Source organism: Chiloscyllium plagiosum, chromosome 25 (genome assembly GCF_004010195.1).
Source record: "Chiloscyllium plagiosum isolate BGI_BamShark_2017 chromosome 25, ASM401019v2, whole genome shotgun sequence".
Lineage (NCBI taxonomy): Eukaryota > Metazoa > Chordata > Chondrichthyes > Orectolobiformes > Hemiscylliidae > Chiloscyllium > Chiloscyllium plagiosum.
Window position 1 is genome coordinate 27,305,236 of NC_057734.1, and position 13,510 is coordinate 27,318,745.

General features: G+C 40.3%; 1 protein-coding gene across 1 annotated transcript in view; it reads right to left on the reverse strand.

Annotated features, from left to right (window-relative positions):
* Positions 1-9,112, reverse strand: part of vps37ba (VPS37B subunit of ESCRT-I a) — a 38,742-nt gene extending 29,630 nt beyond the window's left edge. The window contains exon 1 of the mRNA XM_043715783.1: positions 8,931-9,112. Within this exon, the coding sequence (XP_043571718.1) occupies positions 8,931-9,029 (99 nt within the window). The 5' untranslated portion in view covers positions 9,030-9,112. The remainder of the gene's footprint in view (positions 1-8,930) is intronic.
* Positions 9,113-13,510: the final 4,398 nt, after the last annotated feature.

A 13,510-nucleotide genomic window follows, 5' to 3' on the forward strand; every position in this document is an offset into this window, starting at 1 on the left:
AGGTGGCGCCAATGCAGTCATCAATGTAGCGGAGGAAGAGGTGGGGAGTGGTGCCGGTGTAATTACGGAAGATCAACTGCTCTACGTAGCCAACAAAGAGACAGGCATAGCTGGGGCACATTATTGGAGGCTAATCATCCAAATACATGATATTTCTGCTCGAGTTCCTCAATGTGATGCCCTACAGAGAAAAATCTTCAGTTGCTTCAAAGACCTATGTCTCAGCACAAGTTCAAAATTCAGGATGTTTGCGAATGAGTGTTGGAGGGAAGAATATCCTTAAGATGGTATGTGTTGCCACTCAAACAGGCTGCCTAAGTGTTGTTGGAACTGCACTAATCCACTCACTTCTCAGATACACCACATCACATGCAGCAGTTTACACCATCCAGTCTTCAGCTGATAAGTAACATTTGTGCTGCACATGTAGTGGGCAATGCCCAGCAGGAAAAAGAGAACAGATGATCATCTTTCCTTGACATTCAAAGATACTATCAATGCTGGCTCCTCTCTAACTTACAAGGGTTACCACTTGATTTCTTTCCTTCTGAACAAACCTTCAAGGTCTATATGTGAAAATGACTTCCTGAACCAGAAGCCAATGCTGCTGACAGCATCAGCATGCTGTTTGCCATTTGTGGACTCAGAGTAGCTTAGAGAGAATGTTTATTACCACTGACCAGAAACTTAACTAGACATATAGAGTAAAAACAGAAACTGCTGGAGAAACACAGCAGGTTTGGCAACATCTGTGGAGAGAAAACAGAATTAATGTTAACTCTGCTTTCTCTCTCCACAGATGCTACTAGACCTTGAGTTTCACCAACAAATTATGTTTCAGATTTTCAGCATATACAGTTCTTTGTTTTATTACAAGCACATCAATACTCTGGTTGTTAATAGGTCAGAGGCTGGCAGTTCTGTGGTGATTAATTTGTTGCTTACTCCCAAAAGCCTGCCCACCATCTACAACACACAAGTCAGGAGTTGAATGAACGCTGCTCCTTGGATGCTGCCTGAACTGCTGTGCTCTTCCAGCACCACTAATCCAGTTTCCAGCATCTACAGTCGTTGTTTTTACCTAGGAGTTGAATGAAACACTCTCCATTGCATGGGTTAGTGCAGTTCCAACAACACTTAGGCAGCCTGTTTGAATGGCAACACATATACCATCTTAAAGATATTCTTCCCTCCAACACTCCATTACAGTAGCAGACCACCATCTAAGAAATGCAATGCCATAATTAACTAAATAATTTCCACCACTTAGAAGGACAGGGCACCAAGCACTTGGGAACACCACCTACAAGTGGCTCAGTGGTTAGCACTGCTGCCTCACAGCACCAAGGTCTCAGGTTCGATCCCAGCCTTGGGCGACCGTCTGTGTGGAGTTTGGACATTCTCTCAGTATCTGCGTGGGTTTCCTCCCACAGTCCACACTGTAGGGAGTCTAAAAAAAGTTCCCCAAGTTACACATGACCGAATTATAACTATAAGACCATATCTTAATGCTGTGCCAAAATCCTAGAATTGCCTTCACAACAGTGCTGTGAGTGATGTACAGAAAATAGACTGCAATCATTCAAGAAGGTGACATCACCTTCTCAAAGATAATTATGGTATAAATGCTAACACTCACATGCCAAGAACAACTAAATTAAAACTGCCCTAGATGACAGGTGTTTTCCTTACAAATGCTAGGTTTGGTGCAGTTAACATTAAACATAGAAGATTTTGCAGTACATTTAACAGAAGGAATTTTGGTGCTTTTGACAAAAGCCACCAGGAGAATGCTGTTTGCTTGAAAAATAAAGATGACAAATTTCTTCAAGCATATTGGCTCAAATTCTTATCTGCACTGAGTCAACTAAGCTTAACCAGGTTCCAGTGGGGAAACTACAATTAGACTCTATGCCAAAGAAACTGAAGAATTTCTATCCCTCATTGTACAGCAAGAATAGAATTGTTGTGCATTTGTATTGAATGATTCCCCCTGATAATAATCATCAATTAACTTCACAATGAGGAATGTTTACTTGGGCAAAGTGCAAACCAATCTGCACTCCAGTCAAAACTAGCTGCTGTTTGGATGCCACAAACAGGAATGGCACCTTCATTTTTTTTTAGATTACATTACAGTGTGGAAACAGGCCCGTCGGCCCAACAAGTCCAGACTGACCCGCTGAAGCACAACCCACCCATACCCCTACATTTACCCCTTAACTAACACCACGGGCAATTTAGCATGGCCAATTCACCTTACCTGCACATCTTTGGACTGTGGGAGGAAACCGGAGCACCCGGAGGAAACCCACGCAGACACGGGGAGGACGTGGAAACTCCACACAGTCAGTCGCCTGAGGCGGGAATTGAACCCGGGTCTCTGGCGCTGTGAGGCAGCAGTGCTAACCACTGTGCCACCATGCCGCCTCCAAAATTAAAAATTAAAGACAAGCTATTTTGCATATTGCAATTAGAAATTTCCAAAATGGGTTTACTTCAGATTTATTAATTCGTTGGAATAATTCTAACTTCTAGTCATTTTTAATTACAAAAGCCTTCAGCTTTTAAGAGCAGTATTTGCTTACCATTCTTCATTTGCCAAAACCACTTTTATATACCCAGATGAGGAAAAACAGGAGCTTTTAATTAATATTAAATTTCCATTGAATCTATTTTATCCAGCTGTTATTTTCCAGCAGCTACAGCTTTCATATCACCTGTTAATTATTTAGCTATTGAACAAGTTCAAATAACTAAAGCCAAATATCCACATATTGCCAGCAATATTGAAAAAATATACTGTAGTGACAGTTCCAAGCTCAACTGCATTCAAAAGGGAGTCATTAAACTCCGGGCTCTAAAGTGAGAAACCAAAAAGACAAATTCTCATTGTACTTCATAAAAATAAAAAAGGTTAAAGAAACAAACTAAAACTGATTTAACCTTACTTGTACTCTCATTTTCCAGTGCCCTCCTGCGCTCAAAGATTTTACGATGCTGCAACGTATTCAAATTTCTAACAGACCAAAGTTGAACCTATTAAGCCAGTCTACAGATTTCTCCAATTCAACTTCAACGTTATTGGAAATATGCTGATCGTTAATAAAAGGATAAAGCAGCTTATTTTAAGAAACAAGATGTAGCAAACTGATTTAAAACTTGAAATACAAATGTAAACCTATATTAGTGAGTTCTTGGGTATAAAATATAACTGAATAATGAAAACAATGCCCCCCTTGAGTAATCACTCCAGAGGTTATCAGACAATGCTGGAGAAACTCATCATGTCTGGCAGCATCGAAGGGTGCATTTCCGTGCTGCATGACTTCAATTTTGAAAAACTGTCATACTGGACTTGAAATGCTTAACTGTTTCTCTCTCCACAGATGTGCAGAATGTGAGAATTTATCTAGCAGTTTTTGCACTTGTCTCAATTCTCCAGCATCTATGTGCCTTGTCTTTCTATCAGCGGGTTAACACAAATGACCCGTAAAAGGGTGAAAGAACTCAGCACCCTACATTATGGTTTGAAAGTGACTGTTTCCCCAAGATATCAACCATCGAAGTTCAGAGTATGCAACAATGCTAACCAGATCAGGTATTTGACAAATCTGAAAGGCATTACTTTTACAGTCGATTTGGGCTCTTCAATTTGACTGAGTTTTAGTAGAATGTTGTTTTGTGATTTAATTTAGCCAAATTCCTCAAACATATGTCTCAAATCAGAGGCTTAACCTTAGAAAATTCTTATTCTTCCCATTTCGAAAGCATACTATGGCTTTGCTCTGGAAAGATGCTATCAGAAAAGGCTTAAAGAAATATAAAGAGGTCAATGTGTAGTTAAATAAACAGAAGGATTCATCTGGAACTTGTTCCATCTAACTTGCACCAATACTACATAAAAACCTATTGTGCTCCTGCAACCAGCAACTCAAGCCAAAACCTCCTGATCTTATTCAAATAGTCAGTACAATGCAAGCACAAACTCAGCAAAACTAATCAGAAAGACATATGCAGATCATACACCAACTTCCTTTATATCTTATTGATGTTATGGAAATTAATTTCACGTAATGAAACCATAATTTACATAGTTTGTAGAATCTACAGTACAGAAAGTGACCAGCCATATAACCACGAGTTTTGGACTCTAAGTAGAAATCTAAGTAGAAAAACTTTCTGCACATTTACACTGACTGCACTTAATTTTTTTTTGATTTTTAATTTTTAAAGACCTCTCAGTTATATCAACCCTCGAGTAAATTCTAACTTTTGGTTTCATCCTCGAGAATCCTGTTTTGAAACTTCTCCAGTGCCCTGTCCTTCTGGTATAACTTTTACATAGAAGGTGGCTTGCTTTTCAACTCTATACCTCTAAAAACATGTACTGTACTCGTGCATGATTTGAGAAATGTATAATTCTGGAACTTTTTCAGCAGTAAAGAAGCATGTTAAAATGTAAAGGTCCCAGAGAGCTTAAAAACACATTGTTAAGAAAAACACTAATGAAAGGTCTGGGGCATGTTCCAAGCCTCAAATTCCTCAACCACAATGATTCAGGTTAGGTGCTACATTTGCATGTTTGGACAGGCATTATATCCATTCATAACGAATTAACAAAAGAAACTGGTTCACTGGTATTTCATGTTTAGGCAAAACTACATTAATGAATAGATTAGGGGTTTCATAGATGTAATATGCAAACAATGCAAATAACTCAGAATTTCCAAAATACAACGTAGGTAGGTGCAAATTTCTCCCAACAAAAATGTAAAGCACTTCTTGCTGAGGAAATTCCTGGTCATAAGACTTCAAATTTTGACAAAATACAACATTTATATATTCATTCCAACAACAAATACTAAACATTGGCAATACTGATAGATCCACTGTGCTTCGCCAAGTATGATTTTTTTAAATTGTATTTAAGCAATTAGGAATGTGGAGAAAACATGTATTGATTCAAATCAATTGAAAGTTGGAAGTTGTATTTGTAATACCAAGCATTAATAAGTGACAGTAGATATCAAATCATATTCCAATCTTACAAGTTCATTGTTCTACAATCAAAGAAGCTCCAAAGCAGCTTACTTGTAAAAATGCATCCAGGAAGCATAAGTAAATATTGATGCATTTACTCAACCTCTCTTTCACCACCTCTCCTCTTTAAGACACACCTTAAAAACGTACCTCGATTTGCGTGGCCTGGTGTCAAATGTCGTGACAACACTCCTGTGAATTGCCCTGACAGTTTTATCGCTAGAGGTGCGATTTAAGTATGAATTTTGACTAAACATATTTCTATGAATTTACTGGTGAGTAAAACTGACTAACTGGTTAAAATTCTATTATTCAGTTTGCCCTGAGAAAGTCTAACTAAACAGTTTCAAAAATAGGAGTGAAGCCAACTGATAGCTCAGCTATCGGTATTGCATTCATGATACAAATACAGCAATTTACTTTCAAAATGGGAATCAGGCTTAAGATTGGAGTTTAAATCAAGCTTGATGTCACATGAATCATATATGATGTGGAAGTGCCAGTGCTGGAGTGGGTTAGAGAAGGTCAAAAACCACAACACCTGGTTATAATCTAACAGGTTTATTTGAAAACATAAACTTTTGGATCCTTGCTTCTTTTTCAGGTGCTAGTGTTTTTAAATAAACCTGTTGGACGGTAACCTGATGTCATGTGATTTTGACCATGAATTACATAACATATTCCAGGTTGAATGATCTCTCTTGATACAAGCTTGGGCCATGACAGAGTTAAATCAGGGTAGGGCTTATACACTTAATGGTAAGATCCTGGGGAGTGATTCTGAACAAAGACACTTTGGAGGCAGGTTTATAGTTTCATGAAAGCAGAGTCCCATGCAGACAGGATAGCGAAGGCAGTATTTGGTATGCTTGCCTTTATTGGTCAGCAATTTGAGAATAAGAGTTGGGATGTCATGTTGTGGCTGTACAGGAGTAGGTCACTTTTGGAATACTGCATGAAATTCCCATCCCTGATGTTGTTAGAAAGATGGAAACCTTGAAAGGGTGCAGAAAAGATTTACAAGGATGTTGCCGTGATTGAAGGGTTTGAGCTATAGGGAGAGGCTGAATAGGTTGGGACTAATTTCCCAGACTCTGGATTAGTGGTACTGGAAGAGCACAGCAGTTCAGGCAGCATCCAAGGAGCAGCGAAATTGACGTGGAGAGAAAAGCTAGAGGAGGGTGGGGGTGGGGGTGGGGGTGGGGAGAACTCTCCATGCTTCAGGTTCTCTGCCTTTATTCCTGATGAAGGGCTTTTGCCCGAAACGTCGATTTCGCTGCTTCTTGGATGCTGCCTGAACTGCTGCGCTTTTCCAGCAACACATTTTCAGTCTATGACTAACAGGGACCATTATATTAAAAAAAGGATTATTATTACAATCCAGATATAAAATGCAACATTAATAGTTTCTTCAACTTATGGTTGATTTGGTTCAGTAATAATCTTACTGGAGGATAATTTATTAAAAAAGTACTTACTTGTCAGAATCAAACCAAATCAGCTCAATGCTATAGTCCACAGGGACCTCTGCCCACTCTTGCAATATCAATAGGCTATAAAAGAACCCTTTTTGTTCTAAAATAGCTCTAGTTTTTGGATTTGAAAAACAAAACAAACAGAAGTTTTGCAAAACTACTTTTGTGAAAAGAAAAGCAATTTAACATTCTATAAATGTCTCATCACACTTCCCATTTCCCTTTGGGAAAGGAGACTTACATTTAGTATTCAAGACAAAAAAAAAACAATGGTACAAGCTAATGCACTTGTCAAATCTCAACTTCAAGAATTCCATAATTCCTTCTGCCAACCTGATCTCTTCTCTTGTCACCATTAAACTGTGACTCCGGGTCCCTGCCTGACAATATCCCCCCCCCCCAAAATAACAAGTGGAGACATACTGTGAGCTTGAATACTCCAAAAGCTATTTCATAGTGATCATACGCTAACAAATATGTAATTTGTGGGGGATACAAAATTCAATCTCATGTTTAAAATACTGTTTTACTTTAAAACAGTAGAAAATAGCTTGCTTCAAATAGAAGCAAATTTTTATGTAGTAGATTTTAAGGTCAGCATTTGCTTAGAAACAAGTATTTTTCACTCAACCTTCTCATTCAGTTTCCAAGAGCACTACACACTTGAGTGTAATTTTCTCAAGAGCAACAACTGAACAAATCTCAAACATGAGTATGCTTGATGTTGCAGAAATTCACAAATAAAACCTCTCAAAAAAAAAACAAAACCTGAATATATACTACACGGTTGGGTACTGAGCTATCTAAATCAAGGTATTAATCTGGGGTGGGAGTGTCCAGAACAAGGGGGCATAGGTTTAGGATGAGTGGGTACAAGCGTGTCTGTGTGTGTCATGAGCTGCCGGAGGAAGTGATACTGGAGGCTGATACAAATACAACACTTAAAAGGCATCTGGACGGGTACGTGAATACGAATGGTTTAGCAGGATATGAGCCAAGTGCTGGTAAATGACACTAGATTAGGTTAGGATATCTGGTCAGCATGGACAAGTTGGACCAAAAGGGTTTGTTTCCATGCTGTACATCTCTATGACTCTATTCTTTTGGATATTTTCAAAGATACCATTATTTTCAGCCTTAAGCAAAAGCAGCTTTGTTTCCCATCAGAAATCTTTGTTGGGAGATGCACACAACATCAATCAGAGACACTGGCTAAACCAGTGGCTTCCAAATTTTTGTATGATTGACAGGCAGTATACAAATATTCACACCCAAAAATGTCCATTTTGGGCTCTGGAAGACAATCAGGATCATGAGACTTGGAAAACAAATGATCACATGCATCGACTGCACCTTATTTTTTTGATTCAGCTTACAAGTTTGGGGCACAACCTAACTGCTCAACATTTTAAGCATTTCTGTTTTCAAATAAAAACATTTTTAAAGATAACTACATTTGTTATTAGAATTGATACAAAAAAAAAATGGCAATTCCAAACTGAAGACATTTGATGCGCTAAGTGCAGTGAAGGAAAAATCCATATTAACTTTCAGACTGAAATTGGACAAACACTTCTAGAGAAAGCACAGGATCATGGGTCTAGCTGGAACTGCTCTTGCAGCAGGCTGGCAGAGGCACAACATGCTGGATGATCTCCTCCTGGACTATAACTGTTCTAAGAGCAGACACATAGAAGTAGGAAAGTAAAGAAGGAAGTAGTGGAGGCTGGTACAATTACAACATTTAAAAGGCATCTGGATGGGTGTATGAATAGGAAGGGTTTACAGGGATATGGGTCAAGTGCTGGCAAATGGGACTAGATTAGGTTAGGATATCTGGTTGGTATGGATGATTTGGAGTGAAGGGTCTGTTTCCGTGCTGTAAATTTCTTTACTCTATAAAGAGAGAGAGATCTGTGCAAAGTTCAGGTGAAAGCTCAGACTCCTTCTCGAGTTCCAGTCTCCTGATTGCAAGTCTCTCCTGATTGCAAGCCTAGTAACTTACAGTGGGTGTTTAAGGGTTTATAATAAAGAGGCAACACGTCTTGCAGCAGGGTCCCTGAGATTAGACGCTGGAAATGGGGTCTCCACAGCAGCAGCAGCAGCCTGGAGTACAGAACCATAACAGGGCTCCAGTGATTTCTATGTTTACACAGAGGAGCCTCAGCTCAGCCAGGCGTTTAAACGTCAGGGTTTCCATGGCTGGGGGGCCCAGCTCTGGGTGGGACCATGCCCACATCACAGGCTGCTGCTGCTGCTGCCCCCATCCCCTGTCCTGCCTTCACTCCATTGTTCCCTCTCCCTTTCACTCACACAGACAGGGAGGGAGGTAGACAACTTTCCCAACGCCGAACCACTCTACTCCTCAATCCCGCTGAACACCCCCCACCAGCCAGCCCCGCAGAAACTCACCTCTTCCATCCCCTCCGCCATCTTATTCAGCTTCTCCTCATCCTCCAGCAGTTCGTTCAGCTCCTGCAGGCTCAGGGAGGAGAGATCCGGCAGCGACATGTTGCCTTCACTCACTCACTCCCGATGGCCGGCTCCTGAGGCGACCGAATCCCCAGACGGAAACCCCGCCCACGCAGCGTTGAAGGACAGCCCCCTTTGGCCAATAACATCCCAGTAACCACAACGGACCCGTCCCGAACTGTTGTCGGCGACTACCTGACACTATAATTGACAGCCTTATTATCCAATAGAACTAGGAGACTGAAGCTACGCCCGCCCAAAACCGAGGCTCCGCCCGAATCCCGCTGAATGACAGGCTCTCCGACCAACTGTTACCGGTGATCGATGTAGCCCCACCCCTATCTGAAATTGCCACCACTCACAAACGCCTCTCGAGTGACTGACAGACTCCTACACCTATAGGACACTGGATGAAGTCATCTACTCCTTGGTCCCAAGGTCCCTGCCACTCCTCAATAGTGTAACAAAAAACCAAGTGTACTATTTCTGAGGACAGGCTGCCTAAGAATATCCATGAGAAGCTCACCAGCTCCCACAACTGCCTTGACTAGACCTCCTCACACTTAATTTCCTTTCCATTCTCCTCATTTCTCTGTCTCCAACCATAATAAAAAGGGACAGGAGTAGGTTTGTTTGGTACTTCAAGCCTGTACCACCATTTACTAGGATCATGGCTCATGTAACTCTCCTCCCGTTACTTTTTCTACCCTTTCCCCATAATCTTTGATTCCCCTACTGATCACAAATGTACCTGTCTCAGCATTAAAAGTATACAAGGACTCTACTCACAACGCTCTGTGTCAACGAATTCCAAAGACTCTCAATTCTCTGAGAAATGAAGCTTCTCATCTCAATCTGAAATTGGTGGCTCTTAATTCTGAGCCAATGCTGACTGTGCTAGACTCCCAAATTAGGGGAAACATCCTCTCAGCATTTATCTAGTCAAGCCCCATGGTTTCCTGAAGAAGGGCTTTTGCCCGAAACGTCGATTCTCCTGCTCCTCGGATGCTACCTGGCCTGCTGTGTTTTTCCAGCACCACATTTTTCAAGCCCCTTAAGAATCCTACATGGCTCAATGAGATCACCGCTCATTTTTCTGAACTTCCATGAGTAGAATCCCAATCTGTTAAGCTTTCGCTCATAAGACAATCACTCCATACCAGGATCATCCTAGTGAATCTTCTCTGGACTGCATTCAATGAAATCATACCTTTCTTTAAGTAAGGAGACCAAAATTGTTCACAATACTCCAGATGTGATCTCACCAGCACCTTGTATAGTTGCAGTAAGGCTTCCCCAATCTTATTCTCAAACACCCTTGAAATAAGAGCCAACATTCCATTAGCCTTCCTGATTGCCTGCTGTTCCTGTGTACTAGCCTTCTGTGTTTCATCCACAAGTGGCCCAAGTCCCTTTGTATTCCAGCTTTCTGCAGCTTTTCTCCATTTAAATAATGCTCTTGTTTTCCTCCCAAAATGAACTTAAGTATGTGGGCAAAAAATTGGTAAATGGTGTGTAATATTGATTAAACTATTGCTATTTCTCTGCAAACTGGTTGTATCCAACTCATAACTTGCCTTTCACCTATTTTTGTGTTATCTGAAAATTTATCTACAGTACATTCACTTCCTTCCTCCAAATAAATTTTTATTGCAAAAAGTTACAGTCCCAGTGCTGATCCCAGTAGAATCCCACTGGGTTACAGGTTCCCAGACTGAAAAAGAACCTCTTATCCCCATTTGCTGTTTCCTGCCCATTAGCCAATTCTCTATCCGTGCCTATATACTACCTCCAACTCCAGGTTCTCTTAGCTTATTACTTTTATGAGGTACCTTATTGAACATCTTCCCAAAATCCCAATACAACACAACTACCGATTCGCCTTAATCCACTCTGTTTGAGACTTCCTATCTCTGTAGCTACTTCTTTTAGGATTCTAGAGTGCAAGCCATCAGGGCTAGGGGACTTATCTGCCTTTAGCCCATTATCTCATCTGTCCCAAATGTCACATCTGTTTTGATGGTACCAGCTTCCACCTGCCTCTGACACACCCTCATTTCTCCTCAATGGAAGATGCCCCATCACTGTGGTTGACAGGGTCTTCAGCTTTGTCTGACCTAAACCTGCACCACTGCCCTCATCCTTTTCCCTTCTTGCCTTAAAAGCTTAGGGTTCCCCTTGCTTGCATGTTCCACCCAGCTTTCAAAGTCTCAGCTTTCAAAGGAAGATTTATCTACAGTACATTCACTTCCTTCCTCCAAATAATTTTTTATTGCAAAAAGTTACAGTCCAGCACTGATCCCAGTAGAACCCCACTGGGTTACAGGTTCCCAGACTGAAAAAGAACCTCTTATCCCCATTTGCTGTTTCCTGCCCACTGTTTCTGCCACCTCCAGCAGGATGTCACCACAAAGCAAATATTCCCCTTCCTTCCAATGTCAGCATTCTACTGTTCCCTCTGTGACACCCTGCCTCCTCTTCCATCACTCCTAACATTTCCTCATTCCCCATGGAACCTTCTCCTGCAATCAAGAATCACCATGATTAAACAACTATGACATCAAAACAAATAGTTACAGGAGCTTTGCAAGTTAGGTAGCAGGTATTCACAACAATCATTTGTTTGTATTTGAGCAAGCAAGAAAGACTGAACTTACATTTACAATATAAATATTTGTTAGTGTGAAGGAGAAATTTAAATGCTGAAGGCACCAAAATAATGGTACATTTCTAGAAATGACCTTATATTTCCGAATGTCAAACTTCACCTGCCACAATTTATTTTTCATTCATTTAAATAGTATTCCTCAACAGCTTTCTGCTCTTATTAATTACCTTGGCACTTCAATTAATATCATGTGCAAAATTGGATATATGGCTCTCTATTCCTATATTGAACCTACTGATAAATATGATGAATATCTGAAGCTCCTGTACAGATCGCAGAGGGACATTACAACCTGCCAATTGGAGTCATAGCCATTATCATTGCAATCTGTCTCCTATCTCCAATTCTCTACCTATGTCAAAAGGCTGCCTTCAATTAAATGCACGTTCGTTTTTGAAAATAGTTTCTTATGTGGAACCTTGTCAATTGCCTTCATAAACATATAGACATTCCCTTATTGACTAAGTTATACAATGTAGATATCTTTAACTGTAGTAGAATGCCCAATATGCTCAGTACTGGCAAGGCAAGCCTATATACCTTGTGTAGGACCTGACATCATGGTCTAGTTATTTCTTCATCTTGCTCTCTCCTTGAGTAAGTGCAATAGGACAAAAGGAAGAACTTAAGATGAATCTGCACTAAATTGTCTGAAAGATGAATAATCTCCAAACTTCCATGATGGGAGATGAACTAGCAATAAATTTAAGCAGTTTGCACCTACTGCTGCAACATATATTACAAAAAAGGAGTCAAATAGGAGTTTCCATAACAGCACATGAGAAATTAGGATGCTGGAAAATAATAAAATTGAGCTACACCTTTAATCCTTTTAACTAGTCTGGAGCAAGATGTATGTGTTACAAAGTACTGGAAATACTTCCAGGAGTAATTTGACTATAGCTGTAGCAAATGAGTTAATCATACACTGTAACACACTCATTACTGCCCATTCACATTCATATATCACTAATCTTAATTCTGACACATAGTAATTGTATCCAAGGGATTCTTGGAGGATTGGGAAAGTTACAAATGAGAACAGATAGCACTGTGCAAAATTATTTCAGTGACATCATTTGAAGTAATCCACAACAATCCCTGCTAAAGATAGAATTTACATTATAAATTTTACCCTGTTATTTAATTAATCCTCTATCATAGCATAAATTAGTTTTGAGGGGAAAATCTCAAACAGCTGGAGCATGTAGTATAATGATCTTCATCTGATGTCTAACACTTTAATGACCATTTATATTAAACCGTCTTTTATAACATTGGGATAGTAGCATTAAAATAAAATCTATTTGTCTGTAGTTTTAATGGAGTAGATAACCTTTTATGTACCTTAAAGCAAAGGTGAAACAATTCCTCAAGATGTGGAGGTGCCGGAGTTGGACTGGGTGGACAAAGTCAGCAGTCGCATGACACCAGGTTATAGTCCAACAGGTTTACTTGAAATCACACAAGCTTTGGGGTTGCATTCTGAAAGCTTGTGTGTGTATAAATAAACCGATTGGACTATAACCTGGTGTCGTGTGGCTTCTGGATTTCTCAAGATTCAGCCAAAATCACCTGGGGTAACTTCACTCATTCATCTTCATTTTGCTGAGCACTGCATTTTCCATCACCATGACCTTTCATAGAGTCATAGAGATGTACAGCATGGAAACAGACCCTTCGGTCCAACCCGTCCATGCCGACCAGATATCCCAACCCAATCTAGTCCCACCTGCCAGCACCCGGCCCATATCCCTCCAAACTCTTCCTATTCATATACCCATCCAAATGCCTCTTAAATGTTGCAATTGTACCAGCCTCCACCACATTCTCTGGCAGCTCATTCCATACA